At 39.8% G+C, this 21,642-nt stretch overlaps 1 protein-coding gene across 3 annotated transcripts in view; it reads left to right on the forward strand.

Moving 5' to 3' along the window:
* ATM (ATM serine/threonine kinase) overlaps positions 1 to 21,642 on the forward strand; it is an 85,682-nt gene that overhangs the window by 26,929 nt on the left and 37,111 nt on the right. For all 3 annotated transcript variants that reach the window (XM_070749734.1, XM_070749733.1, XM_070749735.1), the window contains exons 19-33: positions 801 to 883; positions 2,714 to 2,869; positions 5,601 to 5,676; positions 5,796 to 5,926; positions 6,207 to 6,327; positions 9,343 to 9,525; positions 10,310 to 10,470; positions 10,776 to 11,022; positions 12,191 to 12,309; positions 13,028 to 13,154; positions 14,594 to 14,793; positions 15,734 to 15,908; positions 18,619 to 18,783; positions 19,040 to 19,172; positions 21,473 to 21,562. In XM_070749734.1, coding sequence (XP_070605835.1) covers positions 801 to 883; positions 2,714 to 2,869; positions 5,601 to 5,676; positions 5,796 to 5,926; positions 6,207 to 6,327; positions 9,343 to 9,525; positions 10,310 to 10,470; positions 10,776 to 11,022; positions 12,191 to 12,309; positions 13,028 to 13,154; positions 14,594 to 14,793; positions 15,734 to 15,908; positions 18,619 to 18,783; positions 19,040 to 19,172; positions 21,473 to 21,562 — 2,167 coding nt within the window. The remainder of the gene's footprint in view (positions 1 to 800; positions 884 to 2,713; positions 2,870 to 5,600; positions 5,677 to 5,795; positions 5,927 to 6,206; positions 6,328 to 9,342; positions 9,526 to 10,309; positions 10,471 to 10,775; positions 11,023 to 12,190; positions 12,310 to 13,027; positions 13,155 to 14,593; positions 14,794 to 15,733; positions 15,909 to 18,618; positions 18,784 to 19,039; positions 19,173 to 21,472; positions 21,563 to 21,642) is intronic.

A 21,642-nucleotide genomic window follows, 5' to 3' on the forward strand; every position in this document is an offset into this window, starting at 1 on the left:
CTTTGGTATATTATCAATCATATTTTGTATCAATAATACATTTTTGAATAATATACTATTATTTATTTATATATTTATATATATATATATATATATATATATATATATATATATATATATATATATATATATATATATAGGATTTGTATGCCCCCCCCTCCGTAGACTCGGGGCGGCTCACAGCAATGATAAAAACAATATACAATGACAAATCTAATAGTTAGAATCTAAAATAACAATAATACATTTTAAAAAGTCTAAAAAACAAGAAACCCCAATATATAAAAAACATACATACAGTCATATCATAAACACTAACACAAAAAACAAACTACATAGGCAGGGGGAGATGTTTCAGTTCCCCCACGCTTGACGACAGAGGTGGGCTTTAAGGAGTTTGCGAAAGGCAAGGAGGGTGGGGGCAGTTCTAATCTCTGGAGGGAGCTGACTCCAGAGGGTCGGAGCCGCCACAGAGAAGGCTCTTCCTCTGGGTCCCGCCAAACCACATTGTTTAGTTGACGGGACCCGGAGGAGACCAATTCTGTGGGAGCTTATATAAGTAAACTGTATACAGTATAAGTAGATTTTAAGTAGATTTTTGTCTGAAATGGTATAGGGTTTCCTGCATGAACAGGGGGTTGGATTAGAAGACCTCCAAGGTCCCTTCCAACTCTGTTCTGTTATAAAAGAATTATACCTTCAACATATATATGCAGTATAATTGTTACATTCATACAAGTGTACATAAATATTGCATTATTCTTTTCTGATACTATATTTTTGATTGTGGTTTCTACTAGTATTTAGTCTTGCTGAAGGAACTTCCCAGAGGAGAAAATCCCTTACCTGAAGATTATGTTGTCTCATTACTCAAACGTCTACCGTAAGAAAATAATCTTGCTTAATAAAATTAATTAATTAAAATTAATTAATTCTATTCTAATTTGATATACATATCATACCTTCATTTTCATTATCAGCAAAAATATGTTATGCAGATATAGATATAGATATATTAATTTTATTAATATATATTAATAAAATATTATATAAAATAGATAGATATTAATTATATATACAGTAATACCTCATGATACGAACTTAATTGGTGCAAGGAGGAGGTTCGTAAGACGAAAGGTTCGTAAGACGAAACATTGTTTCCCATAGGAAACAATGTAAAGTCAATTAATCCGTGCAACCAAAAAACCCCCCGCAAAAAAAACGGCTTTCGGCGACTGCTGGGAAGTCACGCGGCTGTTTTAAAAGGTGACAGCCGGCCTGGGGGGCTTCCCAGCACCCCCCCGAACCCGGATTCAGGGTTCGGGGGGTGCTGGCAAGCCCCCCAGGCCGGCTGCGACCTTTTAAAACACCCGCGCCGCTTCGCAGCTGTCTCCTGAAGCCGAACGCGGAAGTTCGGCTTTAGCGTTCGGCTTCAGGAGACAGATGGGAAGCGGCGCAGCTCTTTTAAAAGGTCGCAGCCGGCCTGGGGGGCTTGCCAGCACCCCCCCGAACCCCGAACCCGGAAGTTCGGCAAAAGTTCAGGGTTCGGGGGGGTGCTGGCAAGCCCCCCAGGCCGGCTGCGACCTTTTAAAACAGCCGCGCCGCTTCCCAGCTGTCTCCTGAAGCCGAACGCTAAAGCCGAACTTCCGCGTTCGGCTTCAGGAGACAGCTGCGAAGCGGCGCGGGTGTTTTAAAAGGTCGCAGCCGGCCTGGGGGGCTTCCCAGCACCACCCCGAACCCGGAAGTTCGGCAAAAGTTCGGGGTTCGGGGGGGTGCTGGCAAGCCCCCCAGGCCGGCTGCGACCTTTTAAAACACCCGCGCCGCTTCCTAGCTGTCTCCTGAAGCCGAACGCTAAAGCCGAACTTCCGCGTTCGGCTTCGGGAGACAGCTGCGAAGCGGCACGGGTGTTTTAAAAGGTCGCAGCCGGCCTGGGGGGCTTCCCAGCACCACCCCGAACCCGGAAGTTCGGCAAAAGTTCGGGGTTCGGGGGGGTGCTGGCAAGCCCCCCAGGCCGGCTGCGACCTTTTAAAACACCCGCGCCGCTTCCCAGCTGTCTCCTGAAGTCGAACGCTAAAGCCGAACTTCCGCGTTCGGCTTCGGGAGACAGCTGCGAAGCGGCGCGGGTGTTTTGAAAGGTCGCAGCCGGCCTGGGGGGCTTGCCAGCACCCCCCCGAACCCGGAAGTTCGGCAAAAGTTCGGGGTTCCGGGGGTGCTGGCAAGCCCCCCAGGCCGGCTGCGACCTTTTAAAACACCCGCGCCGCTTCGCAGCTGTCTCCTGAAGCCGAACGCTAAAGCCGAACTTCCGCGTTCGGCTTCGGGAGACAGCTGCGAAGCGGCGCGGGTGTTTTAAAAGGTCGCAGCCGGCCTGGGGGGGCTTCCCAGCAACCTCCCGAACCGAACCCGGGGTTCAGCAAAATTTTGCCTCTTCTTACGAACTTTGTTCGAGTTACGAACCGGCGTTCGGGAGGCTTCTGGGAAGCCCCGCCGCCCGGCTGTTACCTTTTAAAACAGCTGCGCGGCTTCCCAGCAGTCTCCGAACGCCGGTTCGTAACTCGAAAAAAGTTCGTAAGAAGTGGCAAAATTTTTCTGAACCCCGGGTTCGTATCACGAGTTGTTCGTAAGACGAGGGGTTCGTATCTTGAGGTACCACTGTATATGTTTTCGTAGATTATATATCGAGTCATGAGATACAAATATTTAGTTATTTTTACAGGGGTATATGTTCCTTTTATCGTCGGGATCAAGATGTTTGCGCAGCAATATTACATAATCTTCTTCCAATGGTTAATATTTTGGGAACCTTCAGTACAAATTCTGAAGATCTAAGAGAAGCCCGGTGTCAAGTCTTAACTGTTGTTGGAGCATTTTGGTAGGTTAAGTGCAAGTTCAATTCAAAATTATTTGCTATTTATTTATTTAAATTTATAGGCTGCCCTTCTCCTAATGGACTCCGGGAAATAAAACAACAATACAAAGTTTAAAACCCCAATTTTTAAAAATATTCATCCATCACTCATCCATAACTACTAATATGCTACTGGCCAGAGCAGAGTGTTATCGCTCAATGGCTCCAGGCCTGCCGGCAAAACTGAGTTTTTAAGGCCTTTTGAAAGGTCAAGAGGGTGGGGGTAGTGCAGATCTCTGGGGGAAGTTGGTTCCAGAGGACCAGAGCCACCACAGGGAAACCCCTTCCCCATGGACCTGCCACCGGCACTGCTTGACTGACAGGACCCGGAGAAGGCCAACTCTGTGGGATTGCTGGAATATGTGAGGCAGAAGACAGTCTCATAAATAATCTGGTCCTAAACCATGTAGGACTTTATAGGTAATAACCAACATTTTAAATTGCGTACGGAGACCGATTGGAATTGGAACCAGTGCAGTTCGCGGAATGATGGAGATATATGGGTAGATCTGGGTGATCCCATAATGGCTTGGATGGCTACATTTTGGACTAATGAAAGTCTCTGAACGTTCTTTAAAGGTAACCCCATGTAGAGTGCATTGCAGTAATCAAGCTTGAAGGTGATTGGGGCATGAGTGACTATGAGAAGAGACTCCCTATCCAAATAGAGCCAGCTGCACCAGGCGAACCTGCGCAAATGTCCCCCTAGCCACAGCCGAGTGATGTTGCTCTAGCCTCAGCTGTGGATCAAGGAGAACTGTCAAGTTGTGGACCCTCTCTGAGGGGGTCAAAATTCTACCACCACCCTGAGTAATGGATGGACATATGGAATTGTCCTTGAGAGGCAGAACCCACAGCCACTCCATCTTGTTGGGGTTGAGCTTGAGTCTGTTGACACCCATCCAGACCCTCACAGCCTCCAGGATCAGCACATCACTTCCACCACTTCACTGAATTGACATGGGATAGAAATGTACAGCTGAGTGTCATCAGCGTACTGTTGGAAACTCACCCTATGCCATCGGATGATCTCACTCAGCGGTTTCATGTAGATATTAAACAGTAAGGGGAGAGAACCAACTCCTGAGACACCCCACAATGGAGAAGCCTAGGAACTGATCTTCCCCCACCAACATCGGCTGCGGCCGACCGGAGAGGTAAGAGGAGAACCACTGTAAAACGATGCCTCCCACTTCCAGACCTTCCATTCGGCGCAGAAGGATACAATGATCGATGGTATTGAAAGCCATTGGGAGGTCAAGAAGCACCAGGATGGAGGAGTGTCCCCTATCCTGGGCCCGCCAGAGATCATCAGTGCAACCAAAGCAGTTACGGTGCTGTAGCCGGACCTGAAACTAAATTGATAAGAGTCTAAATAATCGGTTTCCTCCAACGACCACAGGAGTTGGAGCGCCACCACCTTCTCAACAACCTTCCCTAGGAAGGGAAGGTTGGAGACAGGACGATAGTTATTCAAAATAGCTGGATCCGGGGAAGGCTTCTTTAACGGGAGTGGAAAGAACCCTTCCCTCAATGAAGCGTTGATCACCACCTCGATCCAGTCTCATGTCACCTCCCTGCTGGCTGAAACCAGACAGAAGGGACACAGGTCCAATAAACAGGTGGAGGAGCTCACAGCTCCCATGGCCTTGTCCACTTCATCAGGCATCAGCAGTTTAAACGTGTTCCACACAAACGGACTAAGACTTGCCCCAGTCATCTCAGTCGATAGTGCCTAGTACGAGTCCAGGTCTGTCCGAATTGGAGCAACTTTATTCGCAAGAAACTGATTAAACTCCAGCTCCACCCTGTAAGGGCTCATCCATTCCTCCTGTGTCAAGGAGGGCACAGGACATTTACTATTTATTTTATTTCTTATTTAGATTTGTATGCCGCCCCTCTCCGCAGACTCGGGGCGGCTCACAACAAAATAAAACAATTCATGACAAATCTAAATTATAGTTTAAAATATTTCAAAAAAACCCATTTACTAAGCAAACATACATACAAACATACCATGCATAAATTGTATATGCCCGGGGGAGATGTCTCAGTTCCCCCATGCCTGACGACAAAGGTAGGTTTTAAGGAGCTTACAAAAGGCAAGGAGAGTAGGGGCAGTTCTAATCTCTGGGGGGAGTTGGTTCCAGAGAGTCGGGGCCGCCACAGAGAAGGCTCTTCCCCTGGGGCCCGCCAACCGACATTGTTTAGTTGACGGGACCCGGAGAAGGCCCACTCTGTGGGACCTAATCGGTCGCTGGGATTCGTGCGGCAGAAGGCGGTCTCGGAGATATTCTGGTCCAATCCTAAACAGGGTCGCTGAGCGTGAGTCCGCAGATACAATCAGGGCAGAAAGATTTTGCTGCCTTAATCGCCACTAAATAAGTCTTAATAAAAGATCTTAATAGTGTCCAGTCAGATTCCTCCAACGCTGCGTCTCTTCTGGCATTTCATCTCATGGACCTCCTTGGTAAACCAAGGAGACTTCCTGGATCTACTGCCACAGAGAGATTGCAAAGGATTGAAGGGAAAATCTTCTTGAAGGCTCACTAGATACCGTATTTTTCAAAGTATAACATGCACTGGAGTATAAAACCCATCTTAGTTTTTGGGGAGGAGAATAGGGGGGGGGGGGTCACCCTACCAGGTATTCATCTGTCTAGCATCCTTGGTCACAAAATGTTTTCTATTTCAGGCATTTAGCAAAAGAAGGGAAATGTTCTGTTCCTGTAAGAATTGCTTTAGTGAACTGTATGACAACCTTCCTTCATGTAAGTAAAACTCCAAAAGCGTTTAAGAGCTACTCTTACTTCTCTTAATACTACTGATTTCAGTTTCTAAATCTATTAAAATATAAGGAGGATATTTCCTTTTTTTCCATTTTTCCCAGGCTGACCCTTGTTTAGATTGGGCTGTTCTTACAGTTAACCATGAAGATATACCTGTGAGAGATGCTTTTCCTCAATTCCTTGCAGATAACAACTTTCAAGTTTGTACAGTTGCAGCTAAATCAGCAATCAGGTATACAGTTTTAGAGCTGCAATTTGTTTCTAGTTTATTAAAATCAACAAGATTAACATTACTTATATTGCTAGTTTATTAAAATCACTTAACAGTTCATCTTTCAGAAATATATGACATGAAAATAAATAACTTATTTAACGATGTTTTACTTTGTTAAAAATTATTTCAGGAAAAAAAAACCCATGAAAACAAAATGGCAACTACACAAATCTATTTTATTTTAGAAAAGAAAGAATGTACACTTTAATTCTAAATTGCCTTTCTCTCTCCTCATAAGTTTGTTCCAAGATGTGAAACTGAGAGATACTACTGGTTTAGTGAAAGGTCTTCCTTTGGAGTGCCAACAAAGAGCTTTTGATAATTTGTACATCAAAGTTCAAGAAGGAGCAAAAACATTGGTAATAATTATTATTAAGCATGCATGAAGATTTCAAGTGTGAGCATTTCCTTCACTTATTGATCCAAGATTTGAAAAGAGTTTTGGGGAAATTGTATCCATTGCTTTTCCATCTGGTATTTCTTTGTTAGTTTTCTCTGCTGGTTCTGTAGCTTTATGCCAATGTTCCCTGCCCAATTCTCCCTGTCTCTTCTCACTGCCCTTCTGTTCTCATTTCTTCCTGTGTTTTTCCTGTCACCTTATGTTCTGTCTGGGTCACTCTGGAAGCTATGACCAACCCAAAAAGATAAGCCAGACACACCGGTTGAATCCAAACACAGTTTTATATTGGTAAAGAGAAAAGAAGCCAACAGAAAATGTCCTTACAAGTCAGGAAAGCACTGGAACTCCAAATAGATACACAAAGGCAATTGTTCATACATAAACGCAGGATCCTCAATGCCAAACGAGGTGGTTGCTAACATACACCAACCTCCCACGGGTCTTCAAGACTGCTGGGCCACGAGCCAGGAACAAAAACGCTGAGAGAAAAGGCAGATAACAGCAACTCCACTTTGATAACACTCCACGCTGCCGAAAGAGTTTGCCTGCCTTATAAACCCTTCCCTGCTAATGAGGACCACACCCAAACCCCTGGTGTTCCTCATTCAACGCTGATAATATTTATTCAGTTGATTCCTCCTTTGATCTATGCGTCTCTGTCGCATACTAATGATAGCTTGTGCTTCGTCATCCAATGACTCCAGAGACTCCAGAGAATCCAAGCTACTTGCTTGAGAGAGCCCCTCCCCAGGGCTCCCAGGCCTTTCTTCCTCGTCACTTTCCTGACTGCTATCTCCCCTGTCTGACTGCCAAGAACTCTCCTCTCCGCTCTCAGCCTCCCCTGGGCATGGAGCCAGCAGAGACGCAGCTGGTCTTTGATCTGACTCGGGCTGAACCACAACACCTCACCGCTTTTCTTGTCCCTTCTATCCCCCCCCCCAATGGTTATCCCACTTTTTCTACCCACACTTCTTTACCCACAGATGTACATGTTTTTGTTCCACTCAAACACACTCCCACTAGCCCCAATCTCTTCCCATTTTACTTCCCAACCTGTTGTTGCCCTACTCATCCTCAATGGTATTTTCCACTATTTGTCCTATGCTAGCCTTCCCATGAGATGACCTGTCTTGCCATTCTTTTTTTTCTTATAAAGTCTCTTGAGGAAATGACACTTTTAAGGCATAGGCAGATAATTCAAAATTAAAAGAAAGAGAACTATCGTATTTTTTGCACTATGAGACTCTCCAGATCATAAGACGCATTTAGCTTTTGGGGAGAAACCAAGGGAAAAAAACCTGCCTCTGCCTCCCAGCATCCATGGGTATTCATCTGACCAGTGTCCTTGCAGCAGAGCCTGATTAGCTTCAACACATTATCACATTCTGATTTAGCACGAGCAGCTGATTGGTGTTTGGATCAGCCTCCTGGAATAATCAACTGTTCCAGGCAGCAGGGATCTCCACCAGTGTTCCCTCTAATTTTTTTTTGGGGGGGGGGGGGCGGAAAAGTATAGTGTCTGAGCGGCAGTCCCTTCGGGACTGGGCGGCACAGAAATAATAAATAAACAAACAAACAAACAAACAAAGGTCTTAAGCATAAAACGTATCAGGAAAGACTTCATGAACTCAATCTGTATAGTCTGGAGGACAGAAGGAAAAGGGGGGACATGATCGAAACATTTAAATATATTAAAGGGTTAAATAAGGTCCAGGAGGGAAGTGTTTTTAATAGGAAAGTGAACACAAGAACAAGGGGACACAATCTGAAGTTAGTTGGGGGAAAGATCAAAAGCAACATGAGAAAATATTATTTTACTGAAAGAGTAGTAGATCGTTGGAACAAACTTCCAGCAGACGTGGTAGATAAATCCACAGTAACTGAATTTAAACAAGCCTGGGATAAACATATATCCATTGTAAGATAAAATACAGGAAATAGTATAAGGGCAGACTAGATGGACCGTGAGGTCTTTTTCTGCCGTCAGACTTCTATGTTTCTATGTTTCTAACAAACAAACAAATAAAAAACCCACCCTGTTTTGCTTCAGAGAATTTCAAAATAAAATACTGTACTGTGTGTCTATAACAGTGAGCTCATAATAGGGCAACTCTATCAATATCAAAATGCCACTTAAATAGTTGAGCTAGTTTCAAACTAGATTTTGATTTTCTTTCTCTCTTCCTTACTCCCATTCTTTTTCTTTCTCTTTTCCTTCCTCTCTTTTTTCTATCTGTTTCTCTCTCTTCCTCTCTCTCTCCTTCCCTCTCACTCTTTCCCTCTCGGCTTCTGGGCAGGTTTGGAAAACTCTGAGTTGATGATGATTTTTAAGTGAGCGATTGCTCACTTCTCAGCTTAGAGGGAACTATGATTGCCACCACCCTATTGCCGCCTCCACGCGACCCATTTTTGGCCTCTGCCCACTCCATTTTCAGCCCATTCCAGGCGGCACGTATCACCATTGTCACTGCTGCCGCCAATCACTGATAGTCGCCACCGCTGCCATTTGGCAGCGGCGATTGGCAGCAGCAATATCCTCTGCCTGGAACGGCCCAAAAATCTGGTGCATGGAGTCCGAAAATGGCCGGCAGGTGGGTAGGGCTTCAGCAACTTTCACTCTATAAGGCACAAAAACATTTCCATCCACATTTTTGGGGGCAGTGAGTCTTATAATGCAAAAAAATGTTTAGTAACGAGAGAAGGAGATGCATGGAAATAAAAGACACTTCATGTGACATTACACAGAACACTTGTGCCATGTCAGAATTTACAACACATAAAATTTTTTAAACTATTTTGAATATTTTAGATTGATTGTTTTAGGTTTATCAAAATTTGATCCATTGTGGTATTATCTCTTTGATCATTTTGTTACACTTGTGTTGGAATGCTGATTTAATCATAAAAAAACCTGTAATGAAATGTATTATGTGTGTTACTAAAAAAAAATTCCTTTCACTTTGTGCTTTGTCAGTTGAAGGCACGTGGTACAGGGAATCAAGAAAGCCAGGCTGATGAAGACCATAACAGAAAAACAGTCCTACTCATGTTAATAACTATGATGTTGTACAGCAGTCCTGTGTGTGAGAAAAAAGCATTGTTTGCTATTTTCCAGTGTATTATAAACAATGGATTAGATCCTCAGCTCGTAAGGAAGGTAATTACTGAATTAAAGGGGATACGTTCAGGTGCCTACAGTAAATATGGTTATACAGATTCTAAATAAATAAAAGTAGGGGTTGTACTTTTTATAAGGAGGAGTATAAGTATTAATTATATTTTTTCCAAGCAAGGATAGTGAGGGATTATGTGGCCTTAATTGGCTTGATAAAGCAAAATGAAAACAATCCCCACCCCTCCGCTCCTATTATCATTCTTTTTCTGTTCATGATTCCCGTAAGGAATCTAAACATAAATAGCTGCTTACAGTGGCCATGCAATCAGAAACATGTCATGATCTGTGCCAGATTAACATAACTTTTTCCAGACTCTGTACATATTAGCAATTGCTTCCATGGGGAAGAAGGCAATGCAAGAATTCGAGGGCCTCGCAAAAATAGGAACTTTTTATACTAGCTGAATTTTGATTGATGAGTTGTTTGAAGGTGGGCAAATTCTACTTCTGTCTTTACAGTAACGATCCAATTTACCACTAAGGGTGAGGGGTTACTTTTCAGCAGTGAAAGAATTCGTTTATACATGTGTATGGGTCAGCACGTGTGCATGCACATATATAAATATGCAATAAATGAACATATAGATGGATAGGTAGGTAGATAATACTGAGGACAGAGTAATCGAATACTTGCCTATAATGGGAATAGAAATACATTGAGAGACATCAGTGACAAATCACAAGGCACATGTTCCTTATCTTATTGCTGTGATATTAATGGTTCTATATTTGACTATTTACAATCTTATTTATTTTTCAAACACAGGTTTTAGAAAACATTTCTGACTCTTTTGGCTATAAAAATATAGAAGATTTAATGAGTACCCATTTAGATTATCTTGTATTTGAATGGTTAAACTGTGATTACAGCTTGTCCGATTTTCCATATGTTTTGCTAAATTGCTCTACTTTGAAAGAGTTTTACAGGTATGCTTCTAAATAATACTTTCTGTTTGTAGATTGATTGCTGCAGCATTAATTGATTCATTGTATTCTGATATAAGCTTAAATTTTACTTTATTTTAATGCAAGGAAAATGTATCATTTAATTTTGAAAGTAATTTAATGCATTAAAAACATCCTTTTCCGAGGATGGAAAAGACAGTGGGTCCTTGTTTAATTTGAACTGGCTGCTGTAATAATACTTTGAGGATTCAATTGTTGCCTATCAACAGGGCTTTTATTTTTCAAATGTAATTTCATCATAATTCAAGGAAGTATTTTAATTGCAGGACCTGTTATAAAATCTTGATTCCACAACTAATAATCAGAGATCAATTTGAAGAGATAAAATCCATTGCCAGCCACATTGAAACAGAAGAGCGTCCCCTTCTGGCACAGTGCTTCCCCAAAATCCTTGTCAATATTCTTCCTTATTTTGCCTACCAAAACCATGAAGATATTGAATTCACACAAAAGAGCAACACAGCTTCTAGAGTCTATGACATGTTGGCAGATGAAAATTACTTAGGAAAGCAGGTATCTTTAAAAAATAAAATTTGATTTATATAACCAGTAGTCTTAAATGAAAAGAATTTGAATGCTACAAGATCCTAAGATTTTTTTAAAAAAATGTCAATTTCTAAATATTACTTCAATTCCTGGGTAGAAGTAAATAATTTCCACATCAGAAAAATCACTAAAATTCATAGCATTCCTATTTAAAGTTATTTTGTTAATATATTTTATTTTAGTCTCATATTTAAGATAAGCAGAACCTTTGCTATTAATGTAGTGTAAAAATAAGCTTGGGCTTATTTTTTAGTTTACTTTTTTATTCCTAAAATTAGTATGAGTTTAAAATAAAACTGGATCTTATTCTCTTGATTTTTTCCCCAGTCTAAGCAGCTAGAAATACAGCTGTGCAATCTATTTCTATTTTAAATCAATTTATAGAAACCCCCCTATCCATAGATAAACAAAGTTTCCAAAGAACATGTACTTGAAAAATGCTCATTATCGTTGGTAATTGCTGTGACAAAAAATGTCAAGAAATGTACTGCTTGGTTGCTTAAGCTTTTATTGAAGTTTCAATTTGTTTTTCATTTAGCTAGTGATAGGCAGTACTTCATTAAGTCCTGGCATTCTGTTTTCAAAAATTGCTCTGCTATTTAGTGCAGGCTCCATTTTAATATTTTTCAGTGCTTGAATAATGAAGAATAACAAGTAGAAAGAGAACGTACCGGTATTTCTTTTGAAATTGGGTTGTGCTCTCCCCTTATTTTTCCTTTTTAAAATGCATTTTGAGTGGAGTAATTCCTTAATATTGACACCAAGCACCTTTTCCACTTTGTTTCAGGGATTTATTATTATTATTATTATTTGTGCCTCAGGCAAAAAAGTTTTTTCAAAGAACATATTTTTTCTGCTTGGTTGGAAAACATTATAGCAAACAAAGAGAAAACTAAATTATTTTCATATTTTATTAAATATAAAACCAGAAGATAGATAAGTGAGATAGGGTCCACATTAATTGTCTTTTGTCTTTTAAGGCTATTGAATCTGTATTTTGTAAATCTGTATGTAATATTAGATTTGTTTTCGCTAGAATATTGTTTTTATTGTTATTGTGAGCTGCCCCGAGTCTTCGGAGAGGGGCGGCATACAAATCTAATAAATTGAATTGAATTGAATTTTGTTTCTACAGCTGATAGAAAGTTTATTTCAAAGCAGCTTACCAGAAATTGTGGTAGAGGTGTTGATGACCCTACATGAGCCAATCAATATCAAACCAGAAGAGAATTCTGACTTAATTAAGTTTGCAGGGTACAGTTTTCCTTTTTCTGTTAATGTGTTGTGTATTGTAACTTTAAACAAAGCTTTCTTTATTTGTAAAGTGATTGCATGTCAAGCAAAAGTAAAATACAGCCAGTCCTCTTTTAACATTTGTTTAGCAACTGTTTGAATTTATCACAGTGATGAATGAAGGCTACTTACACCAAGTCCATCTATATACTGCAGAGCAAGCATATTTTAAAGCATCTGTTTACTTGCCTGAGATATAGTGCTTCAATCATTTTTTCCTCTGCCATTCAACTGTGTTCAGTTCCCTGCAGCTTTGGGGGCATAGATTTTCAGAAGTGATTTATCATTGTCTCCTTAGGGCTGAGACACAATAATTGGCCAAAGCCCAAAGATCATCTAGCTGGCTTTGTGCCTAATTAATGATAATGAGATACCACATTATTTCCTGTTTTCTAGCTTGATACCTTAACAACTACACCAGACTGGTTCTTTCATCTATCATAAATCCGTATAATTATTTGAAAATAATGATCTACAGGTCCCGATTAGATGAACTGTAGCAAAAGAAATCCTATTTGTAAATTAAAAATGTGTGCTGAAGTTATTCTAATATAGATTTAATCTGTTTTCTCCTGTGAAGTATACCATTCTCATTTAATTCTATTTAGTGTCATTTAGACTACAGTATATCCTTTTCTTCAAACATTTTAAATATTTGTGATATTTTCTGTTCTTTCAGAGACCTGGATCCTGCTCCAAATCCTCCTTATTTTCCATCATTTATCATCCAAGCTACACTGGATTACATTAATAGATGTTATAAAACTAAGTCTAATGGTATTATAGCAATCCTTTCTAAGAACCCGGTAAGTAACTGATGGTCAGTTTTGTGTTATGGTCACAGTATTTTTGTACACTAGTTGACATTTTTAATTAGTGGGACTGTATACATTATATTTTTTTAATTCTGGACATCCCTCTCAGCATAGAATTTGCTATAAATGTGCAACATAGGCAGAAAAAAATATTTCTACAAAATCAGGTTATGTAACCCTTTTAAATCTATTAAGTCATCACACTATTAATAAAATAATAAAACAGCGATGACTTGCTTTTCTTTCAGAGTTCCAGCATTCATGATCTTATATATACAGTGATCCCTCGATTTTCGTTGGTTCAAACTTCACGAAACGGCTATAGTACGGTTTTACAAAAAATATTAATTAAAAAATACTCCGCGGTTTTTTTCTATACCACGGTTTTTCCCACCCGATGACGTCATACGTCATCACCAAGAGTCACTTCTCTCTCTCTTTCTCTCTCTTTCCTGTCATTTTCTGCTTCAATCATTTTCTCATTTCTCTTCCCCCCTTTTTTCTATCATTTCTCTCTCTCTCTCTACCTTCCACTCTCCCCCCCCTCTTGCTCTCTCTCTCTTTCTCCCTCTCTCTCCCTCTCTCCTTTCTATCTCGCTCTGTCTGTTGCTCTCTCTCTGTGAGAACGCCTGCCCCGCCTCTCCTGCAGCCCCCTCGCTGACAGCTGGGACGAAAGCGCTCTCAGCTAAGGGACTGCGAGAGGGGCGGGCATTCTCAAAGCGATCAGAGCGGCTAGCGGCCGAATGAGGAGGATGAGAAGCCATAGCCACCAGCACTGCTGCAGGAGTATCCGTGCCCCAAGAAAGCCGGTGAGAGGGGCGGATCAGGCGGGCGGGGGGTGGCAGCGAGGGGGCCGGAGGCGCTGAGGGGGCGGGTGCAGCCGACATTCAAAACAATCTTTGCTGGCCTCCGCACTTTCGTCATTCCCCGCCCCCAACTTCAAGCCCGGCTCCTTGCGCAGCCTTGAAAAAGGGTGTGCGGGGGTAGTTTTTAGCTGTCTATAGCCAAAAATTGTGTTTTTACTTCCGCATCTACTTTGCGGAAATTCGACTTTCGCGGGCAGTCTGGGAACGCAACCCCCGCGAAAATCGAGGGATCTCTGTAATCATTAAACTGGGTGTTAAGCAAATTAAAATTAAAGAAGATAAGAAATTCTAATACATTATTTGTATGTTTCTTGTTTGGTCAAGCAGAATTAATACAGCTTTGGTTTGGTTTGATATACTAATTAAGTCAATAGGGATAATTATTCAAATGTATAAACAATACCTCAGATATGTCAGACTTCTTGTGATTTCAATAATTCTGAAGATAAGAGATGCCTGAAGCATAGTCGTATGAATAGTGATCTAATAAGGCATGTTTAAGAATAAACAATTGAAGTAAATTGTATTTAAGCATTGCTCATGTGATACTTTCTTTTTGTTTAGGAGTCATTTCACAAAATTTTATTTGCTGTGTGGAAGCAGGTGTCTGGAACAAAAAACAATTATAAAAAACATAGAATGCTTATGATATATCATTTTTTTGTAAATCTGCTGTTGAAAGAAATAAAGGGTGGCTTAGGTGGTGCCTGGGCTTTTGTACTGCGGGATGTGATTTATTCTATGATTCACCACATCAGCAACAGGTAAGGCCATTCTCTTTTATTCTGTCTTTGCATCGATTCTGTTCAATTCTGTTTCATTCATTTGTTCTTATCATACAGAGCTTTTTGATTTGTCTGGCATTTGATTTGTCAAGCATATTAAACAAGGTTTTCATATTATGTTTGAGCTTAGACTGGCTATTCTCCTTGTCGAAATTAATTTCCTCATTTATTTATTTATTTATCTATCTATCTATCTATCTATCTATCTATCTATCTATCTATCTATCTATCTATTTATTTATTTATTTTGTATGCCGCCCATCTCCAGAGACTCGGGGCGGCTAACAGCGACAATAAAACAGTGTACAATAGTAATTTGGTATTAGAAATGATTAAAAATCCATTAATATAAAAACCAAACATACATACATACATACCATGCATAGAATTGTAAAGGCCTAGGGGGAAAGAGGATCTCAATTCCCCCATGCCTGGCGGCAGAGGTGTGTTTTAAGTTGTTTTAATTATAGACATGAACCAGGAATTATGGCTTTAAGAAACACTAGTTGTTAAATAACCCAGTGTGATTTGTTTGCTGTTGTTGCTGTTGAACCAATTAGCAATTGACTAAAGCCTGTTTGTACACGGAAAGATAAAGGAAGATAATGTTGTATGATCCCAAATCTTTGCTTCAAAGTTTAGCCTGTAGTGGATTGTATTCCATTATTTTTATTTGAAAATGTATAGCTAAGATCTTTCCTTTTTGTAAAAATACTTCTATATTTTGTCATTATTATGGTCAATTCTATAATTGAAGCAAAATATTTCATGCATGTTTATTTATTTTATTTATTTATTGGATTTGTATGCCACCCCTCTCCGTAGACTCGGGGCGGCTAACAACAGTAACAAAAAACAGCATGTAAATCCAATACTAAAACAACTATGTTATTAGCTATTTTCCCTGTATTCCTTTTAGGTCAAATCCTTTGACAGGAGTATCCCTCCGGAGCTTCTTGCTCTGTTGTGATCTTCTCAATCGTGTTTGTCATACAGCAGTACAGTATTGTGGGGATGCCCTAGCAAGCCATCTCCATGTTGTCGTGGGTACACTAATACCAGTTGTTGTAGAACAACCTGAAACTGAAGAAGAGGTATGTTTCTAGAGGACCTACTTGCTAGGCATTCCATTAATCAAATTTTTGGAAAACAACGTTATTAACTTTTCATCTAAAAAGTGTGATTAACTTTATCGCTCACTTTGAATGATACAGAAGTATGCTTAATCATCTTTTTTCCTTTGCAAGTAAAATCCAATTGTGTCTTCAGAATTATAATTTGAATCATGATTTATGAAACAAATAAGGTCAGGGACTCGTTAAAGAATCATCTGAATTGCTTTGCAGTTATGAATATTGGAATCATACTTGGCAATTTTTCATTTTGTAATTTTTGGAGGGCTGCAAATTTATGTTTACCTTAATCATTATCAAAAATGATGCTAGCATTTCCTTTCCTACATGGAGTTCTTATTTATCTTACTCACATGTTTGTTTGGATAATATAAAGGGAGGACCAACCCCCCCATATGAGTTGCCAAACTGCGAATCATATTGCATTGTTGAGAAATTGCAGCTGTAAATTTTGTTTTTGAACACACAATGGGGAGCTTTGAATGTTCTTTCTTTGTTTTCCACAATAATAAGAGGAACAAGTTTTGATTTATAAAACCTATTTTTTTTTCTATGCAGCATCAACTGAAATATTACATTGAAGTAAAAATAGAAAAAGTACCATATTTTTCGGAGTATAAAATGCACCTTTTTCCTCCCTAAAAGAGGCTGAAAATTTGGGTGTGTCTTATACTTCAGATGTAGCTTTTATGAAGCTTTTCCCCCCAGGCCTAACTAGGTGCTAATGATCTTCACTACTTCCTATTCCCTCCAAAGAAGGTTTTTTTTCCAGCCCTAAGTCTCTGCAGGCTTGGTTTCATTCCTATTCCCTCTGAAAAATGCATTTTCAGCCCTAACTAGAGGATAAAATAATGTGCTGAAGCTTGCGACGCCGCAAAGTCCCTGAGGGGATCGAGGTCTTCAGAGGGACTCAGGGCGACCCAGACATGTGGGGTCACTCACAAACGCGAATCCTAGAAAGAAAACTTAGACACATTTCTCTCCGGGTGAAATGACACAGTTTTGGGCCGTGCACTTCCTTTTATTATGGGGGAATATGCAAATTGTGTAAGGTTATATGTATATGTCAAGTGGTATACAAACATCCAATAACATGACTCTAAGATATGACACAACTTCCGAGTCCTTCCTATCTACATATGGCACATAACTAGTTTCTACTGAACAAATGTCTCTCATGGCCAAATTCCTGGGACCTTTGTTGTTAGAATGGCTATCTCCTGTTTACCTCAAGGCAAGGTCTTTTATTGCTGCCTTCATCCTGTTTATCCCAGGAAATGTAAATATGCACCCTTTTATCACACAGTTCTCATCCTGCTGACACATTCTTGTTATTCAAAGGGAGCTGCCATGAACCGCTTTATGGCCAGTCTCTTCCTCAAGCAGAGTTCACCAGAAATGCAGACTTACTTTATATGGTTGTTACGTTCAGTCCTATTCTGGCTAATGAAGTCGGAGTGTATGAGGCATTTATGTCAGAAGTCCAGATATCAAATCCTATCCTAACATTATATGGCAGCTACAGAAGCTGAACAGACTAAGGACACTAGCCAGATAAATACCTGGTAGTGTTGTGATTCAGCCTGAGGCTGCTCAGGGACCAGCTGTGTCTCTGCTGGCTCCATGCCCGGAGGAGGATGACAGCGCAGAGGAGGGGGCTGAACAGTCGGACGGGGGAGAGGAAAATCAGGAATGGGATGAAGGAGAACAGCATGAGAGCCCCGGGGGGGGGGGGGCTCTCCCCAGCCAGTAGCTTGGAGTCCTTAGGTGATGACGCACAAGCTGTCATTGACATGAGACAGCGACGTTCAGAGCAACGAAAGGAGCAGTTAAAGAGATATTTTCACCATTGAAGTAGAAACAGCTGGGTTTGGGTGTGGTACTCATTAGCAGGGTTTAAAAGGCAGGCAAGCCCTTTAAGCCATGTGGAGTGTTATCAGCTTGGCATGGCGTTATCCTGTCTTGTTTCTCGGCGTCTCTGTTCCTGGCTTGTGGCCCAGCAGCTTTGGAAGATCCGTGGGTGTAGGTCTGCTATCTACTGCTTTGGTTTGGCAGCAAGAATTCTGTATTGCTGCATGGACTTTTGGCCTTCATGAATATATCTGAAGATACAGCATTTTCCTGTTTGTAAGGACATTTTCTGTTACCTGTGTTTTTCTTGGATTTTATAAAACTGCCTTTGCCTTTTACCAGTGTGTCTGGCTTCTCTTTTTGGGTTGGTATTGGCTTCTGGAGTGACCCAGACAGAACAGGTAGGTAACTTTTTCCCCCTATTTACCTTCCCCCAAAGTAAGGTACGTCTTATACTCTGGTGCGTGTTATACTCCGGAAAATATGGTATTTCTCTAGTTTCAGAACTGTTAGCAAAATGATATTTTTATTCAGAAATAAGTATTTAATAATATTTATTCCAGAAAACTATTCAGAATTGAAGCCTAAAAAGTTCAGGCCTCCTTGTTTTGCCTGGTTCCTGGGTGTTGAGAGAAAAAGGCATAAAAATCTGTCTGTCTCCTTATCTATTATATCCATAAAGCTTAGTTTTGGTGGAAATAAAATATGGACTGCTAATATAGCTATGGTTGAATTGTGTGTTTATTCTGTTTTTAAAAATGCAAAAGTGGTGGTTGCTACAATTATTGTAACTGTTGTTGTACTGCTACTTTATTTTTAGGTCTTGGGCTTATTGAAGTATCTAGTGATAGATAATCAGAACCATGAATATTTGTACCAAGCAATCAAATTATTAGATCCATTTCCTGATCATCTCCATTTTAAAGAACTGCGAGCCACTCAACAAAAGATTAAATACAGCGCTGGGAAATTTTCTCTTTTGGAGGTAATATCTTCAGATTTTTAAAAATGGCAATGTTTTATATTGCTAATGGAATCTCTTCATCCTATTTGAACTAATATTATTTTTATTGTTGGTTATTTATATCAAAGCTCTTACATCATGAAGTTATTACAATTGCACTATGTATTAAAAATTAGATTTGTGCCTCAGATTTGGGGGAGTGTTATCCTTTGCAATAGTTCTTTATAGAAGATTAAATCTATGAATTATATCTTCATTGTCAAATTTATGTTTTCAGGAAATTAACCATTTTTTATCGATAAATATATCTGATTCACTATTTTTAACAAGACTTGATGGTTTAAATGACCTGCACAAACAACTAGAAGATCATAAAGAACAAATGATAGAACTTATGAAAAAAATTCAGGGTATGAATTTTCTAATTCTGATTTATCTTTATGTTTTGATCCTTTCATTTTTTTTATTTTCAGAGGTCTAAGAAGTAATTCAAACATTTATATTGTTTCTTGTGTAAGCTTTACACATTCATAACTGATTATTAGCATAGCTAATGCTGGAAAATAATATCAATTGTTCTGAATGTGTTTGTGGAAAAGAATCTGCCTGTCTATCTCTGTCTGTCTATATCCTTCTTTCTTTCTTTCTTTCTTTCTTTCTTTCTTTCTTTCTTTCTTTCTTTCTTTCTTTCTTTCTTTCTTTCTTTCTTTCTTTCTTTCTTTCTTTCTTTCTTTCTTTCTTTCTTTCCTTCCTTCCTTCCTTCCTTCCTTCCTACCTTTCCTCCCTCCCTCCCTCTTTCTTTCTTTCTTTCTTTCTTTCTTCCATCTCAAAATGGATGCAGGGGTCAACAATTGGTGGGCCACGGCCTAATAGGGGGCTGTAAAGGGTTTGCAACTGGGTTGTGGAAATGGTTGGTGAGTACATGCATGCACATCCTCACTTGGTTGAGCAGTAGGCAAGCGCAAGCAATGTGCATACGTGTTCGCCAGCTGCTTCCAAAAACCATCCTCCCCCCCTCCCCCCCCCCCAGTCAGTCCACAAAACCAAAAATGTTGGGGAACTCTGCTTTAATCTACACAATTTCTGTTTTATCAGTAAGGGGCTTGTTCTTATAAAGGAAGTCTGCTTAGGTGATACTGGTAGTCCTCAACTTAATTGGTTGCCTAATAACTGTACAAATTTACATTGATTTTTTTTTTTAAAAAACAGCCATTAGCTTATGACCTCTCAAAATTACGATTGCTTTGCCCCCTGTCATGTAAATCACATTTCATATATTTGGCCACTGGGTTGCAGCATCCAATGATCACATAAAGATTTGCTATGGTTTTTGAGGTTTTACAGTAGGAAAGGGTGAAAAACGCCCATCGGTTATGCCGGATTTGCTTAAAATCCATGCAGCTTGCTTTGATGCATATAACTACAGTAACTCCGAGGCTTTATAATTGTCATAAAAAGAGTTGTAAAATCGAGTCCAGTCAGCTGATGCCTTGACTTGGGCTGAGTCTCTCTTGCTTGGTTTTTGTTGCCGTTAATTATGTATAATTAGCAACTATGGACACCTCCTGGATAATAAAAGAAGAACTTCAGCTTGTTCTTCAAACAAGCCAGTGTTAAACCCAAGAACAGCTTTGTTTGTTAGGGAAAATATGACGAACAGTGAGTATGCTTGTTCTTTTTTAATTATATACATTTTATTTATGAAAAAATATACAGGTAGATCTCATTTGAGACCAACAATTTCATATATAAGCACTACAATTGTTAAACAGAAATTCTTATGATTATGACTTATCTGTAACATGGGTCCCCTGTAAAACTCACCTAAAACTTCCAGCAATCCATTGCAAAATTAGAAGGTAGTGTTAACATAGAGAAACAGAGTCTGCAATGTTATAGGCATTTTCCAGGAACTCAGTCTTGATGAAATCAAGAATCAACCTCTGAATGGTGTGCTCTGAACCCAATATGAATTACCGGTAGAGAAAGGAAGAAATTTGTATGTTTTGCTTTTTAATATAAACTGACTAATTTATACTTCTGGCCAATGCAAGACATTGAGTGTAGCAGGAGTGGGATTCTGCCTATTCAGTCTGGTTGGGGCAAACCGGTTGCTCTGATGGTGAGCTGAGAGCGAATCAGTTCACTCTGACCATCAGCTGGGCCTGCCCCTGCACTATACTTAACCTATATTCATTCATTTTTAGCCCAGCTGATAGGCACGGCAGAGCAGAATGCCATGCCTTAGCTGTTTCGAAATGAAATGCACTTGAGTGGAGCAAAGTGAAATGAACTGGTTGGTACACCGGTTGAAATCAGTGGAATGTAGGTTACTCGAGGGGGTTTTCTCCAAATGTTCCATCAATCAATCACATATGAATGCTGGCAAATGCTTTTTAATATAATGTTATTGAAGCAAAATAGAATATATCCACCTTTTTGAGATTAAAATCAACCTTTTCTAGTAAAGTCTATGTTTTCAAAAGGAATGGGTTGTTACCTGCCTTTTAAAGGTTGTTGAAGAAAATGCTGGGACCAAAATTCCCTAAGGACATTTTTTAACAGGTTTGCCAAACAATGTGCTGTCTTTTTTAATTTGCTTCTGTGCTCTTTAGAATATCAGAGAAAACAATAGCTCTTGAGTGCTAATATTTAATTGATACCTAAGATATTACAGATGCTTCTAATATACATTTGTTTTAAATGTTAGAAAATCCAAGGGACTGCATCATAGTGAAGCTGATGGCATATCTATTACAACTTTCAAAAACAACTGTACATTCTTCTGATGCTATCTTGGGTAAGTCATCACTTGTTTAAATGAGTGGTGGTTTTTAACAGCTTGCTTTGTGTAATTTCATTGCTTGTTATAGCATTTTA

Source organism: Erythrolamprus reginae, chromosome 4 (assembly GCF_031021105.1).
Source record: "Erythrolamprus reginae isolate rEryReg1 chromosome 4, rEryReg1.hap1, whole genome shotgun sequence".
Classification (NCBI taxonomy): domain Eukaryota; kingdom Metazoa; phylum Chordata; class Lepidosauria; order Squamata; family Dipsadidae; genus Erythrolamprus; species Erythrolamprus reginae.